General features: G+C 41.9%; 1 protein-coding gene across 1 annotated transcript in view; it reads left to right on the forward strand.

Annotated features, from left to right (window-relative positions):
• Positions 1 to 18149, forward strand: part of dtx1 (deltex 1, E3 ubiquitin ligase) — a 55667-nt gene that overhangs the window by 20972 nt on the left and 16546 nt on the right. The window contains exon 3 of the mRNA XM_073466986.1: positions 13738 to 14485. Within this exon, the coding sequence (XP_073323087.1) occupies positions 13738 to 14485 (748 nt within the window). The remainder of the gene's footprint in view (positions 1 to 13737; positions 14486 to 18149) is intronic.

Raw genomic sequence — 18149 nt, forward strand, 5'->3', positions numbered from 1 at the left:
GTCTTCAAGCTGCATGGCTTTTGTCAAGACTCTTCATTTACTGTCATAAATGACAAAGAAAAGCAGCAAATGCTCACATTTTAGAAGCTGGAACCAGCAAATGTTTGACTTTTTCGCTCCTGAAAAATGGCTGAAAAAATTAATAGATTTTCAAAATAGTTGTGGACCAATTTTCTTTTAATCAACTGATTGATTTATCATCTAATTGTTGCAGCTCTGAAATCACACTGCATGAAATAATCAAACTGATGTACAAAGCAATGATCTGTGTGCCACTGTTAGATATTACAAGAGATGAAAACATTATTTACTGATTTGTTTGATACAGTTTCTCCATCTCTCGTGATATCATGAAGATTTCTCTCATCTTCATGATATAACGACCCTAAACCCTCATTAATGTGTCCAAGGGTCATATTTTCTGGTTCCAGACAGACCTGCAGAACCTCCAGCCGACAGCAGGTTTTTCATCCACCAGGTGTTCCTTTAAACGATGTTGTCTGCTTGCAGAAGGCGAGTTTATTTTATTGGTTCATTTGACAGGGACGTTACATGTGGGCACTGTTACAACTTAATAAAATGCAACAGATGCAATGTATATAGGGCCTCTAGCTGTAGCTAATTTGCAGGCTTTTGAGAATAAAACATAATGCAACAGTTAAAAACAGGCATAGAGACTAACAATAAAACGGTCAGAAAATCAGCCATCACAAACCGTGACTGCAACAGCAATGACTTAGAACAACAATTAACAACAATGACTGACAGTAATGATTGAGCAAAATGAAAGAAAAAGAAAAAGAGAAAATACAGTACTTATGTTATATAAATCATTGTAACTGAGAGATAATTTTTTTAGTGTAGAATTTTATACAAAGCTACACACACACACACACACATTCCAAAAGATGAGACATTCCTGTTTTGTAAAATGACTTTTTAGGCCGACATTTTCAATCATCTCTTGCTCTGGAAGGTGAAAACAAAACCTGACATTGACATTGAAAATTCTATCAAAATGAAAACAGTCCAAACTGACACTACATTTGAAATTGAATGTGTACGAGGTCAGATTCTTAAAACAAGTGATTCATGGTGAATAACGTCTCTCACCGGTATCTACGGTAAGGTCCAAATAGCTTTTTCACCCTAGAAACCTCAGCTCCATATAACTCATTTCAGCTGAATTCTGTTTGCTGTAATGCACAATAAAAGTGTGGTCATAAAATCATAGTACGTTCACAAACATTCTCCATTAAGTTACTGCATATTAGAGCTGCAACTAATGACTATTTTCATTATCAATTAATATATTAAGTTATTTTTCCTATAGAATGTCAAAAAAGTGTGAAAAATGCTTATCTCAGTGTACCAGAGCCCATAGACACAACTTCACATTGCCAACCAACCTCGTATGACCTTGTATTTACTCTTCACAGAATTTGAAATTATTTCTACTTTTTATAAAAATCTTTACATTTGATGATTGTCGATGTCATACATGTTACAGGCATCTGATGTCCGAATTTTTCACATTGGTGAAACACGTTTTACCATTTGATGTTTAATATGTTGTGCAGTATCACTTGGCAGCACTGAGTTCAAACTGGCCTGGTGCCAGAATATAGAAGCTCTGTAGCACCCAGGAATAAGAAGTCATTGGTTGGCAGCTGTCAGGGATGAGAAGATATGTTGTGATGAAATAAAAAGCCTCTGGAGTTCACGAGGGATAATCCCAGAAAATTAGAGAATGTTATACGTCAGAAGGAAACCGAAATGTTGACAAAAGCTGCGTCGACCAAAGAAGTTGTCATTGTTTCAGTTTTGTGTGCAGGACCTGCTGTCTTTACTTTTAACGATCACGTGGAGGGATTTTGTTTTCCATGTGTGTTAAAGTGACTCCTCTCTGCTAACAAGAAGCCTGTTTTACTGTAACCCTGACACTGCTCCTTGGCAGTACTGGCCTGTTGTCATGCGTAGCCAAGGCTGCAGGTTTCTCTGTGTGTGTGTGTGTGTGTGTGTGTGTGTGTGTGTGTGTGTGTGTGTGTGTGTGTGTGTGTGTGTGTGTGTGTGTGTGTGTGTGTGTGTGTGTGTGTGTGTGTGTGTGTGTGTGTGTGTGTGTGTGTGTGTGTGTGTGTGTGTGTTGTATAACCTGGAGCTGTGCCTCCTACTCCCTTGTCCTTGTGACGTGACAGCGCGGCGCTGACACGCTAACGAGGTTCCTGCTGGACCTGATGAGGCTGAAGTGGTGTGAATTGGACGAGATGGACTGTGCAGTGACACACACATATGCTCGCACCGCACATTCAGGCACGCTCACCTCTTCGGTGCGCACCGATTCTGGCGTTAACGATTAATCTGGCAATTATTTGCACAATTAATCGTTTAGTCAATAAAATGTAGAAAAAGAACTGTGAAAAATGCTCAACACAACAGCTGAAAACCCAAAGACATTTGGTCATTTACATCCCAGCCACCAGGATATTATGTTACCAATTAACTTTATTGCAAAATACAGTAACATCCAAGGTTGACATGTGTACCAAATGTGGTATATCACGTTCACATTATATGCTTATTAGTCCCCTCGCAGCAGGAGGTGGAGAGGAAGGTGGTGCTGTTTGCAAGCCAACAAGGCTGCCAAACGGACAACGGGAGTTCGAGTCACACCAGATGATATTTTTAAGGACACCTGGAGGCATTTCTAGACGTTTTTGTGGTGTCAAATCCAAAAGACAGCATAAGCATAGCGCTGTGACAAAGGAGAAATTTGAAAAATTCCACCTGAACAACCTGAAAGTTGCAACATAAAGAAACATTCAGTTTTAACTTGTCTGTGTTTTTGCAGAAATGTACTTGGCTAACATTTATTCTGGTGATTAGGTTGTCATTTACCATAATAAATGACAAAAAAAAGCAGCAAATTGCCATGTTTAAGAAGTTGGAACCAGCAAATGTTTGACGGTTTTGCTTGAAAAATGACTTCAGTGATTAATACTAATTTTGCTTTCAATAAAATAACAGATTAATCAACTCATTGTTGCAGTTCTTGTTCACATGTACACAGATACACAGTCGCTTGCCCATGAACTGGTAGTTGTACACACACACACACACACACACACACCATGTGAGTCAGTGAGCATCCTTGGCAGAGCTGAAGCTGCTCAGCTGAGGACGGTCACGACATCCAGCGAGTCAGAAGGTTGTTTCAGGGTCTGTTGCTTCACTGCAGTACCGGAGCTGGCAGGTGGACAGGACTGTAACTTCATTTTCTCAAGATTTTTTTAGCCACTCTGTCTTTTTTTTTTTGTTACCCCACTACAGTAACTGCAAACTCTGCACAAGCGCACGGTAACTGGCCGGCTCCCCAGGCCGGGGGTGTGGGAGAGTTTGGAGTGTTGAAGGGGCTGAGGATGAGGACGTTTGCAGTGGGAGTTAAGCCACTTTTCCTCGCCACTTTGTCTTTCCTGGCAGCAGAACTGTATCAGTGGGGCCTGTTTTACTGCAGTGTTCACTTTCTAAGCCCGAGCAGAAGTGAGACATCCTCTTTTTTTATTGTTATTTGGCAGAAAATCTCCCCTCATCACATGCCTCCTTTAGTATCCCCTCCCTCCCTCCTTACATTCCTTCCCCTTTTTCTTCCTCGTCTCCTTTGTCTGGCCCTTCATCATCTTTCCTCTTCCTGCTTTCCTCCTTTCAAATCCCCTTTTTCTTTCACTCCACCTTCCTTTCATGCTCTCTTCTCCTTCTCATCCTCCATCAGTGTCTCCCTCTTTCTCCCCCTGCCTCCCAACCAGCGGCATCTCCCCGGCTTTTGTTCATCCATCACGATCGCCGACAAAGAGAATGGGACGCTTAAGGGAATCCGAGTTGCTATTCACTACTGTAACTCATTATAAAGAACTGCATTCTGGGAAAACGAAAGTGTCATTCCAGTAAAGAAAATGAGCTTAAATGTGTGAGTTTGTGAGAGCGGCGATATTGTAACATATAATACCGTTAAAGCAGCTTAATGCCAGACTGTCATACTCATTATTATGGTCTGTGATCTCTGGGTATTCGTTAATGAGCAGATAATGCTCTTACAGATCTCTCCGACTTTGATGTACAGGTATGACAACGCCTTTTGAGCAGGAGGGTTTTAACATCTAAAGCCTCAGTGGCACATTCGTCTAAATGAAAAGTTCACTTGTTATCATATTCACATTCTGTAGTATCAGATCTGTTTGAGCCAGATGTTTTCTCTCAGCCTGTGATGCATTTTTAACCACTCTGCAGTGTTCTGTCTCTTCATCATCTCTAATAGCCAGCCTGGGTTTATTGTTTGTGAAGGCCTTTTTGGGAGATGAAAGTCCTTTTTCCCGAGCTGTGCTCTGGGGTTTATGTGAAAACATCAAACGCGCTTCAATTATTTTATTTCCACCATACTGTAGAGTTTATTAGCATATTCATCATGTGTTCACTATTCATATGTAGGATATTACCAAGGCTGTATGACGATAATTCATGTTCTGTGTCTGCACACTGATGGTGCTGCTTCTAGCTCTGTAGGCCTTTTGTTTGAACGAAAGCTGATTTACTGTTCAATGAAATGAAGAACAGCTTCCACTGACTGAAAAATAAAAAAAAGAACCTTGTGTTTCAAACCAAGCGGCTCGACGCTGCTGAAGCTACAGCAGCAACAAAACCTTTTGGAGAAGAAACCTTTCTGCTTTATGTAGTCTGAAAGAGAACGGGGACAAGTCAACAACAACATAAAAGGTTTTCTGGTAAAATAAAAGTGAGAGAAGGGCGAGAACAATGCCTTGGATTTCTCTGCATTGTTGTTCAAATAACCAAAAACCACTGACAGGGGGGTTTTTGTGTTTCACACACGTGATAAGCTGCATCTCTGTGGCTGGAACTCAAGTAGAAAATTGACATTTCTGTCTCTGCTGTGATGAATCTCTCCTTGTGCAATTACATTTTGTGTTGTTTCCTCTCATTCGTCACTCCAAATTTCCTAGAGATGGTCTCAGTTTTACTGATCTTACACAGTGAGTTTGCATTGCAGCTTTCCTGGAAACAAACCTGTATGTTTGACTGAATGTCCATGAGAAAAGGAAAAGTATACCTCCAAAACACAAATGGCAGAATACAAAATACTGCATGTCACCAGTACCTGTTCACAATGAAGTAATTTTGCACCTTCATAAAATTGGGGCAATTTAAGGTGCAATATGTAAGAATTTTACTTTAAAACGTTCAAACATTAGGTACATTTATGGAAAAGATGTCAGAAACATCAGTTATGATGTTATGTCAAAGATGTCTATTGTGTTGCAGAAATGTTGACTGAAGTTAGCATGCTAACCGGCTAACTCCCCAGTCCAAAGCTCCTCCGCACGCTGTGGAAACAACATCAAAACTCCCCTGGTGTTCCAAGCTTACAGTCCAGATCACTAGCTGCACTGCTAAATGAGCTAACTAACTAACTGCAGCTATATGCTGCCCCCATTTGTTTGGAGTTTGAATTTGAGAGGTAGCTAATTCTTACATATAGTACCCTTTAGAAATAGATTAAGGGTATGGGTGTCCCCATTCTTGTTGGAATAGAGGGGTAGGGTGAAGTGTTGGGGCTACATGGTCCTCAAAAATGGAGGTTTTACGGAGTCATACTTATAACTGAGGGTTATGAGAACTCTCTGTTGTTTCAGTGTGATACGGCCCTTTTCTTTATAAAGAGCATGAAACAATCGTGGTAGCTAACTTATTTTACTTTTGACTTATTTCAAATGTTGCATCCCAATGTCGTCCGTTAGTAAGTTAGTATCGGTCTCTTTAAGAAAGCCCTCCCACGTTCTCAGTCTGCTGTGGTTGGTCAACTTGCACAGGCCTGAGAGGGCACCGCCCACTGTGTTCCCTCCTCAGCATCAGCTGTTTGTGTCTTTGAAAACAATGCCGTGCTGGGGGCGGGGCTGAGGTAGGTGACTGTGTAGTTGTGACATCACAAGCTTAAAGAAGTCCTAACTGCCTGTTTGTTTTTTTAAATCAGGCTCTGTGCATTACTCCATGGATTTGATACTCTCACAGTATTTATATAGCCCCTGGACCTGTTTTAAACTTTAAAAAGACATGAAATTCTCACCTTCTATAATATGGGACCTTGAGTTTTCTCTTCTGTATATACAGCATCTCCTCTCTGTCAGAGGTCTGCCTCTTCTCCAGCAGACATCATAAATTAGCAAGCTTTAAATACCTCTCAGACAGCATTGAGCCGTATGATGCTGGACCTGTTACTGGCCTCCCTCCTTCTGTAGTTAAAAGGAAAAATGCAGCACTATGTTTTAACAGGCTCAACTCAGCCCCAGGGAAAATTGATGAGGCTTGTCAATTATAAGGATATATTATAGAGCTTGATCCAGGAGCTTCTCGTCTGCCTCTCCTCTCACAGCTGCAGCAGCAGCAGCAGCAGCATGAGGAGGAGCATTAACTACAAGGTGATGTGGGCTCTAATTCAATGACACAGATTTCCACTCTCAGTCCAAGAGTTGAGTGTTGTGTGAGAGCAGGACGGGGTCCAATGAGTGACAGAGTGGAAAATGTGAAGAATGGCTCAGCGGGACAGTGTTGGTGAGGAGCCAAGAGAGACGGTGGAGAGCGGGGAAAGCTGGCGTCAGCAGCAGATGAGATGAGTGAGTGGAGGAGGAGTTGACTCTGTTGGCGCTGTGCTCAGGGAAAGGAGTAGTAGGAACGTTCACATACATATGGGCAACCCCCCCGTCCTCCTCTCACTACTCCCAGCCCCCGGGATGGATTGCATCCCTAGTGTTTCCGTGACAACAAAGCCTGAATCTTGTGCATTTTGCAGCAGCTGTTCAGATATTACCTGTGGTAACACATCAGGTACGCATCACCAGCAGTTTCCATGAAGGGTGTTTTCCTCACACTTTTCCTGTGTGCCCACAGAGGTGTTAGTGTGTGAGGAACACAAACATCAATAACTTCAGTGACAGGTTTGGATGGGATTTACTGCTCACTGTGTGGATTGAAGCAGGTTAACCCCCGAGATGAGCTCCTAGAGGAGTGGATTTGGTCCCTCAATGGCAAAGCCGCAATTTCACTTATTCATTTTTCTTATTAGTTATTTAGAGAAGATAATACAACCCTGATTCCAAAAAAGTCTGGATACTGTGTAAAACATAGCTGAATAAAACCGAATTTGATCATTATCATCATAAAGCTTTTTGACATATACTTAGTTGAAAACAGTACAAAGACGATATAGTTGATGTTTTGCCTCAACACAGGTAAACAGGTTAATTGGTAATAGGTTTTTTTTGTTCTGTTTTTTAAAATTGCACCAAATTCGACACTGCACTTCTTTGGGTCCTCAGCAATAAACCTGCCAAGTGTGAAGTATATCAGATGAATGGTGCTCGAGATATGTGAATCACATACAGACACACAGCCAGAGATTTCTTACTTCACAGTTGATGTTGAAACATGATGCACTGTAGGCTATACAAGCCTGTGTGTTCTTGTTTTCATCAAGGCAACTCATTGTTAGCAGCTAAAAGGCATCGATTTCTGTTTACTGTACTGCAAAAAACTCGATATTATGTTTTGACATCAAACACAAAAGGTTGATAAAGAATATTGCATCTGTCATTTATGTTATAAGCCTGCAGAGTTACAGATTATGGGTCATAGAATGTGCTGTTCTTTGATGGTAGAGTCAATACATTTTATGAAAGACGTGCATCCTCTGCAAGCAGCAACATACGCAAGGAATTGCAAAAGGGTTTCCATTTTTGGTAACGCAAAAGTACTGTAACGAGCACAGTCGAGCCGAGATGTTTGTGTTGTTTGTATAATAAAAATGTCCAAAAAAACATTATCTCACCTACTTGACTTATTAAAGAGTCTGGAGTTCTGCTTGGAGGTTGAATTGTGTTTTCAGGCCACCCTTTATATCTTTAAAAAAAATTCAACATGTGCTTTAACTGCAGTTGTTAACAGCTCAGATAAAAGCTTCCACCAAATTGAACTACAAAGCATCAGTTTGCCAATCTGCTATCTTTCCCAGCGGCAGGCCTCCGAGGGCACTCAAGGATGTTGCAATTTAATGTTGCATGTCCTTCCATTTAAAAGAGCGATTCAGACAGGCCCTCCCTCAATTCCAGACCAAAACAAACCTATCAAGGGTAGTGACTGGCGTGGTCCCATATGGCCAACACGCTGCAGGAAGTTTTGCCCCCGGCTACTATGTGAGATGGCAGCCAGGCTCACCCTGAACCTACCTGGCCCTGCCTGACAGTGGGGTTAACGTCCCACTGCGACGCCTGAAGAGGCAATACATCACACGACTACTGCTCGCCCGAGGGGAACCACGCTGCTGTCGGGCAAGGACAGCTGGAGGACGTCATGGGAGTGAGGACAAGGGAAGTGAAGGGAGGGCAGGAAAGATGGCTGCAGAAGGCACACAGGGTCAGACAGGAAGTGGCCACTCTCGCTTAGTTTCCTGTTATGGAGAGCAGAGGGTCACAGGGAGAACATCAACAGCACAGCCTGGCTTTTTGGCTGAGGTAGGTACGCAGCAGTAAATTACAGCAAAGTGCGAGGCAGTTAGCAGAGTTTCAGGCTGTATGTTTTGAGTAAAACTTCTCACATGAGGCCCCTGGACTCCTGTGTTGTTGTGGCCTTTGCTCCTTTCTCTCAAGGCCCCTGATCAGCAACCCGTCGAGTCCCTGCTGAAGAATGCAAATATTTTAAGAATAACTCTGGTTTGTTAGAGCTTTGGTCTTCTTTTTTATAGTTTGGGCCATCGTGTCAACTGGTTACAATAGTGTTATACTTATGAGGTTAACTGTGGAGATGTGAGAATGCAGATAATTTGTGAAAAGAAGTCAAGCAGGGCAACTTACAAGCGGTCACACAATCTAAGAGGTTTAAAAGAAACACCAGGGTTAGCCAGAGTTATTCGGAAAAGAAAACAAAGGTGAAATATAAACAAAACTGTATAAAGTAAACTTCTAAAGTTGGATGATGAACAGTAGTATGACGTTTTGGAAATACTTAGCATCAGCTGGAAACAAGTGGCAAACCGCTACCTTACCTCTGTTGATAGGAAACTTACCAGCTAGAACAATTAAAACTCACTTATCAACATGTTAGATCTCATTTAGTACACAAATGAGTGTAAAGATGACAATCTCTGATTTTCTGGGAAGTTACTTGTGGCATGGCAAAGGTGCCTATAGAGAAATAATGCCAAAGAGAGATATAACTTGTTGATGAGCAAAAATTAGGTAGTTTTAGATGCATTTCTTAAAGGTGTTATTGATAACATTCAGCCACAAAAAATGTGGTCTCAATCTGCCCCCTCCATTGCATTCATGTCCCAACGCCGCTGTTGTTGGAATCATCTGCCCTCTAAAGTTTGTTGCAGTTTGTCAGTTTGTTACCAGTTTGTTGCACTAGCCAACGTTGCTAACACTAGCTAGCAAACGTTAACATTGGTAGCACTTGCTAGCTAACATCATGGTGGTACAATATACTGGCCACATACTGTAGAATTCGGCCATTTTTACTTTTTTCCCCTACAAACTGGCAGACTCTCGATTGCTGACGTTACAGATGCCATGTAAAAACAGACTTTTGTATTCTGCACCTTTCTACAAGCTCTGTAGATGTATTTTTAAAAAATGATTTGTCAACATAAAATTGTTTTCAATATGACCTTTAAGCATTGGACACAGACAGGCTAACTGGTTTCCCCTGCCACTGGACTTCATGCAAAGATAAGCTAATCAAAACCATTTCTTTTACATTGGTAGCCCCCGTTTGTGCCTCCCGTGTTTTGTGTCACCATTAAATCACAGAGCTAAGCCTCTGATTTACTGAAATATAAATATTCATCATTCTTTGAAAAAAATTGAAACCAGTTCAATATCTTTTTACTGTGCAACAGATGGTTTTTTTTTCATCCAGATCTTTAGATGGGTGTTATGGAAATCAAAGTCTTGTTAAACGACTGCTTTTCTAAGATCAATGGGTATTAATCTGAAAATCTGATGCTTAGCTCTGTGACTGGAATGGTAATACACCAGAGTCACACACTCAGGCCAGGTCTGTGAATACTGAGCCATGTACGGTCCTTGCTCACTTTAACTACGCTGAAGAAATCTATCTGTCTGCCAAACAACCATCCCTCGGAGCCCACTGGACTGTTTATAGAAAATCTTTCAGCTGAGCACATTTCAAGCATCGAGCTCCATCAGAGCTCTCATGAACAATTACCAGCACAAAAGGCAAAAGACAGATCTTCTTATCTCCCCTCACCAAAGTTTAGATGTTTAAATTGATGCCTGGGAATAAAACATCTCCACATGTTCAAATATTTATGAAACTTGTGTTACACTTACCACTGTGCAAGTCAGTGCAGAGCTGTGCCACTATTGATCACGGCCAGGAACACGCAGCCATGCTGAAAGTGTTGAGCCTAATGCATCCCTGAGGAGCATACAGTGATAAAAGGTTCAGACATGTGGCTCGCCATCGCAGGGTTTAGCTAAAAGTACAGAGAAAAATTACTTACTTAGAGGAAATCAATGATTGTTTTATTTTGAAATCCATTTAGGAAAAATCATTATTGTTTTCAGAGAAAATTTAAGAAATCAAGCAAGCTGTGAGCAGGCACGGATACAACTGGCAGAGAAAGTTGTTCATGGCTGACTGACTGAAGACGTGAGAGACACAGGCAGCTGGCTCACTGAGCAGTCATCTGTGAGCGTGAGCGTGTGTGTGTGTGTGTGTGGTTTCTCAGCTGCTCCAAATGAAATTAGCCGTCAAGCCGAGTCCTTTAGCAGCAGTCTGCAGCAAAGACTCAAGGTCAGACTTGCTGATTCTGCTGATGCATTTTATTCTCTGGAGCCAGCACCAAGCTGCCGGATGAGGGGTTACCGCTGCCCACCAACCCCTCTCCTCATTCCCACACCCATTCATCGTCTGCACACCATCTCTCCATTATCACCCAGGTCCTCCCTGGCAGGGGAGTGTGCATTTACCCGTTAAATTAGGTGGGGGAAGGAGGGGGTGATGGTCTCCGGCGGAGTGCCTGGATACCCTTGCTGACGTGCAGCGAGGAGATGGATAGGCAGAGGTGTCCTGATTTCCCATGTGACTACAGTAATTGTGTTATAATGGAGGTGGGAGCTGAGTGGCCATCAGCAGAGGGACAAAGTACAAAGCTGCCGGCTTCGTGTCACCCTTCTTTCTGTCACCATACAGAAGAGTAGAGTGCACAGTGAGACAGAAGGGATCGTGGGTGTCTGTGTTAAGGCCATGCATGTAGTCAAGTCAAGTTAATCAAGCACATCCAGCTGCAGCTGCAGCACCAACTTAAAGGAAGTCGAAGGAAGTTGGACTTCCAAATATAGTTCATCCAGGGTTCGTAGGCTGATTTGGTCACAAAAAAGGTCAAAAACTACATTTTAATGTTCATAAATATTGTAGCTGGGGGTTAGAAGTTGACAGACAGACTTTTTTTGTTTTTATACCTTCACAATAAAACCCAGTGACCTTAAACACAGCGTTACAGCTTAACAGGGGAACATAAATTCCATTTTACTATCAGGCTACTTAATGAACTAACTTACAGTATCAACATTTATGTATAAGTACATATTTAGCATTTTTATTTGTAGTTAATATTCATAGTTATAGATGAAGACAAAGAAGACATACTTAATTATTACCCTTAAATTCAAATGTTGCAGGTGGTTGCTGTGGCCATAGGCATTATGTTTTCAGGTTGTCCATCTGTACATCTGTACATCCCTCTCTAGTGATATCAGAACAAACTCCTTGAGGGAATTTATTGGACTGAAGGATGAATCGATTAGATTTTGGTGATCAGAAGTTTTGTGAACACGAAGACCTTGTGCTGTGAACTGGTATTCAATGCCATAACTCAGAACAGAAGAGTAGCTTGTGACCATATTTCACATTTGGTCGGTGCTGAATTGGTGACATGAATCTTGGGTGTCCACCTTTAAACTGTGGTGATCATTCTGGTTTTGATTAGACACATTATTGGAGGTGAAAGTCATATATTGTTGTGCTTCAAACACATACACTAGGTTATCATTATTTCTTTGCCTCATAGCTGCTACAATTGCTACCTTTAAGATAACATCATCAATTTATTTTTGATTTTCTGTGGTTTCCTCTTCTGTTGTAGCGATGTGTACAGGTGGGGGTGTTTTGCAGGGGCAGTGGTTTGTAAGGGTTGTGATTTGTGCGCTCTGCAAGGCTGCAGCTGGACGCTTCTCAGTTTTAAAACACAGCCAGAGCTTCAAGAGTTGAGAGGATTTATTCTCGCGTGTGCACCTCAGCTTGTTACAATGCTTGTATCACTCTTGAGCCGCTGACTTAACACTACAGTTGGCAACCTACGCCTCAGGCTGAAGTGAACACTGATGTGTTACACCTCATCTCCAGCAGTTGGTCAAGTTGCTGTCTCAACACTTGTTAGCTGACTTGATGAGCTTGAAACTGAAGCAAAATTCAAACCGCATCTCGCCTCAGGCTAATGTCACCATTAATCAATCGGCGCTTTTCCTGTTTATCATTTACACAATTACTCATTTACTTCATTAACTGTGAAATATGATGACAAATTATAAGCAATGTTCTGGGTTTGTAAAGCTGTGAAATATCCAGAAAATATCTGGTGTTTTTCTCATCATCTCATTTTCTGCCTTTAGGACGAAGCAGTTAATTAAAATAGATTAAAGAGGCACTCTTGAGGAGCTTTTCAGAGTTTGTATAAATAACTCTAATGACTTGAGACTTAAAGTTTTAACAGAGATTCTGCCTTACAAACTGGAGGTGTGGGGTTTTTGAAAGATTCAGGCATACTGACGGCACAGGAGGCCTAATGAAAGTTATCCAGTTGCGTTAAGGGAAATGTAGGATTTAGTTTATGGAGCTTGACCCTTGTTAGAGACTAAAAAAACATTTTTCACTACATCACTGTCTCTTGCAAGTCCCCCACCTTTATAGAAGCGACATGGTAAATTGCAGGAGTACACTTTTTAATGACGGCTTCCAAAATGAAAAACATTTTCTGTGGAGCAGTTAATGGACTTGAATCTGTAATGCCTCTGAGGTGTCAAAGATGCAAAACATAGACAATCAGCACTTAAAAAAAATCAATGCAGATGAAATTGGTGGTCTAATGTTCTGCACAGTAATCATCAGTGAACATCTTTTATCAGTACTTTATTCTCTCCTTTGAGTAACCTGCTCACCTAGACGTGTATAGTGCCTGAGCATAGGAAATGGTTTACACTGGAGCCAGACCGATTCATTGGTTGGCTGATGTTGCCAGCTGATATTGGCCGATCACAAATATATTAATATGTGCTGATATATTTCTTTTTAGAGAGTATAATTTAATGAAAGGTGCCAGAGATAAGTGTTTGATAATCACATTTGAGGGGTCATGGACAAAAACATGTGTATATCAGCTGAAAAATCTATATTGGAATGTTTTTATGTACAAAAGTCGGTCTCAGCATCAGCCCCAAAAATCAAGTATTGGTCAGACTCTAGTTTACACCCGTAAATATAAGTGAAAAGCCAACTTCAGGCACACAAGTGGATTTCGAGATATAGATAAATGCTTTTGCACACAGAATCAGAATGAGTGTCCTCATGTTCCTTCTCTCCTCCGTCTTTTGCTTTTAGGCACCATGAGACCTGTGCAGAGGAACTTCTATGAGCCGTCGTCTGCCCCGGGGAAAGGCGTGGTGTGGGAGTGGGAGAACGACAACGGCTCGTGGACGCCGTACGACATGGAGATCTGTGTGACCATCCAGAACGCCTACGAGAAGCAGCACCCCTGGCTCGACCTGACCTCCCTGGGCTTCTGCTACCTCATCGACTTCAACAGCATGTGTCAGACCAACAGGCAGAGCCAGCGCAAGAGACGCCTGCGGAGACGCATGGACCTGGCCTACCCGCTCATCATGGGGTCCATCCCCAAGTCGCAGTCCTGGCCCGTGGGGGCCAGCTCCGGCCAGCCCTGCTCCTGCCAGCAGTGCATCCTGGTCAACAGTACGAGAGCCGCCTCGAATGCTATTCTAGCCTCTCAGCGGCGTAAGCTCTACGGAGGGACAGCAGGTAACACAGGCGCCGCGGGAACCCTCAGCGTGGTGCGACAGAGCAACACCTTTGCTGGAACCTCCCTCTGGTCCCCGACATCCGCCTCCTCCGGCACCAACAACAATAACATAAGTGTGGGAGGTGGGCATGCCAAAGCTGAACAGGTGCAGTTGCCACTGTCCACTGCCAACTTCCCCTGTTCCCCCGTGATGCCATCTCTTTCATCCGCCCATGGCCACCACGCTCTCACCATCAATGGACAGAACAACCTGAACCGGCCCGGCACCCAGCGCATTTCCATGGGCACTGCCAGAGGAGCCATCCCACCAGGGTAATGATGTTTGCAAACACAATCATACTGTCCCCTTATTTTCTCATTTGGATTTTCAGGAGTGTACAGCAGCCTGTTAGCCTACTTGTTATGGCGCGGGCATAATGCTGTGATTCAGTTGAATTTACAGTTCAGCTGAGGCAATGGGAGGATATAAAAAGCAAAGAGACAATCTCCGTTTCTGCCTGTCTGCTTCACAGAGCTTGAGCCTGCATGTGTCTGGTGTATTATTCTCTGTCATATTCTCTCTTTCCCATTTTCATTTATGACTACTCTCGTTAACTTGCTGATCAATGGAACAGAAAAAAGCCTTGGGTCCAGCTGATTCTCCTCTACAGAGGAAGAAGAGCCTTTCTCTTTCTAATATGTGTTTGCCATGGTTACCGCCTCATAATGAGCTTATGTTGGCCCCAATAGGCGTAAAATACTGCAGCTCTTCTGATCATTCTGTTGCTTCTGCTTTGAACTAATTTGTTACTATCACACTACGCTGTGGCTGTCATAGGATGTGAAAAATTCTGACGTCGTATGTGGAGTATCTGAGATGTGTGTGTGTGTGTAAGTGTGGTCTGACATGTGACGCTGGCTCTGGTGTAGCTGTGGAAACCTATTTGCCATGGAGGCAGAGCTCCACTGGGGAAGAATGAATAATGGATCAAGGAAAAATGGGAGCTTCAGCAGAGCGTTCTGACCTCTGAGCGATTCAGCGAAAGGAGCCGAGGAACAGAAGTGTGTCTGGCTTTGTAACCGATACTTCAGTCCCCTATCCTGCTTTCTTTTACTAAAATAAACCCTCTCCTGATCTAATTTGATTCCATTTTGTTCTCGTCGCTCATGGGGAGAGACACACTTACTGCATGTTTGAATAATACCGTCCTTCACCCAGGCGCACATGCTTTCACTTTCTCTGGCCTAATTCTGTGTCACCAAAAGGAAACGTATGGGTTTTTTGTTCATCATAGCAGGCCATGACCTTGTTTTGTGCAGCGAGCAGGTGGGAAATGATGTGTCTCTGCAAAGGTATACGCGAGAGAGAGAAAAACCAGCACTGACTGACCTACTCAGGGACGTTCCCACTGTATTTTAAGAATTCAGTGAAAGCTCAGGTGCGCGTCGGAGTCGTGGATAAATTTGTGACTTTTTCACCTCTTGGCAGCACAAAGGCTTTCTGCGGAGACAGAGCGAGCGAGAGCGACAAAGGGGTAGAGGCACGGGGTGAGGCAGAGTGTGTAGGTTCCCAGTCGAGTGGCTCAACATACAGGATGAGTGTGGTTAACATACACACAGCAGGACATGAGAGCTCACACGCACACACACACACACACACACACACACACACACACACACAAACTGAAATGTGAACTCCCTCGTAAATTCCCACAAGCGTGCTACAGACAGATAACAGAAGAACCCACACAGAATGTAAAACATCAGATCTGTTGTTCACACACCCACACCCTAATACAACTTGTGTTGGGTACAAGGAAGGTGTTTGGCACACTGTGGCTTATTTACATGAGTTTATGTGGCTGTTGTATTACTCTGTTTCTACTATAATAATATGTAAATACTCACGATTTATAAAAGCACTCTTGTATATGATTGATTTCATCTTTGCGTAAGCTACCACAGCACAGTATGAGTGTTTATGAGCCGTGTGTCATTGACGGTGAAGCGTGCAGTTCAAATATTGATCTTTTTACTGTCTCAAGAAACCACTGGTTATGGGCTGTAAATGATGGTGGCGGTGGTGTTGGGGAGGGGGAGTGTATGTTGCTTCATGCATCTGTCTTACGTGCGCAAATATCATAAGTGGCACCATCTGCTGGTACGTGTAAACACATCAGTTTATCTTATTACAGGGTAGACACAGCCCGCTTTATCACCAGCTGCCTTTACATGTCACCTGCTATAAACAGAGAACCTGTGGTTTGTGAACGTGTAGAATGACAGGTGCAGGCTGCCATAGATTTTGAATTTGAATTTGAATTATTGAGGTCACCCACAGTTTACACTGTTGCATGTGCCAGAAACAGGTAAAGCCTGTGTGTCGCACTTTATAACCCTTTTGTAAAACCTAAAAGTAGGGCTGCAGCTAAAGATTGTTACCTCCGCCGAGGAGGTCATGTTTTCGTACGTGTTGGTTGGTTGGTTAGTTGGTTTTTTGGTTAGTTGGTTTGTTGGTTTGTTGGTTTGTCAGCAGCATCACACATATTTCTGAATGTATTTCCATGCACTTGGATGGCCAAGAGTACACACCCTTAACTTTTATTGGCCATCTGGATAAAGGTTTTTTTTTTCTCCCTTTCTCTTACATTTTCATTAATTTCTCAGTAAATAATTTGTGGATCTTGATGAAAAAAATCAGACATATTTTGGTGACGGGTATCTATGAGTGAGTACAATTTGACGCAGGTCCTAGATCTGGTGAGCTTAAATTATGATTGGATTAAAAATTTAGAGTGATACAGGACTATTGAGTTTGATACTGGATTAGGCTTGATTGAATTAAAGAGGACTGTTGGGCCTTGGTGTTATCGATCAATCTGCCAATTGTTTTCTTTTAATAATTGAGCGTAGAAATTGTGAGAATTAAATGATATAAACTTACTACAGGGAGTTCTTAACTGGTTAGACCATCTCAATTTAACACTGACGTCTCTGTATTATATACGGTACATTATCAATTGCGAACCATCAGCCGATTAACTATTTCTGCATTATTATTATAGTTATATTTAATGCCTGTCAGCGGGTGAGGTTTTTGATTATTTAGGATGGATAAGCCATAAAATTGAATTTTTACACAGCCTGAGGTAAGAAGCTTGTTCTGTAGTCTGGTGGTACGGCACTAAAACAAAGTTTACCTTGTTTCACCATCAGCACCTCTTGTCCAATAGGGCCACCAGAAACATCAAGAAAAAGTTACTTGCAGTAGCTTTAATTTTACAAGGTTAAAAGACCAGCAAATTTGCAGATTTTAGAAGCTAAAATCAAAGAATAATTCACACATTTTAAATGTTACTTTATTTATAATTGAGTTTACATGAGATAAAGTTAAACTTAAGTATTTCTGGATAATACTTTAGCTTTCCTACTTTGACCCTCTATTTAGCATTTATAAGCAGCACTATATAAAAATCTAATTAATGGTTTGTAACACATTGTAATGGCAGATATAAGATGTGGAAGTGTTTAATAATGAACAGCTTTTGTCAACATTTCTCACTGTTGTGATAATATAAAATACGAAGACATTTTCATTATTTATAACCACAGTGTTTTACTATACTGTCATTCATTATCTGTTTACATTGTAGCGTACACACTTATTAAATGTTAATATACTGCTTATGAATTTTTTACAGAGCGGGCTAAAGTAAAGTGTTACCCCCCAGGTTACATGGTGTTTAACTAGAATAAAGTGCTAGATACATTATTCAAGTATTTCACCATGTGACGTATTTTGGTAAAATTAAATGAAATGTGAACCGCAGTCTCTCGATATGAGATTTCTTTTCATGATATGATTACATGCAGAGATAAGAAGTGTTAACATTAAATCATCGGTCTGCTTAAAAGACACATTTTGAGCTGGATGAACAGAGACAGAATTTCACAAGACCTCTGGGGAATTTTCTCACATCGTTTTTCTCAGCCAAAC

The sequence above is a fragment of the Pagrus major genome, chromosome 5 (genome assembly GCF_040436345.1).
Source record: "Pagrus major chromosome 5, Pma_NU_1.0".
Classification (NCBI taxonomy): Eukaryota; Metazoa; Chordata; class Actinopteri; order Spariformes; family Sparidae; genus Pagrus; species Pagrus major.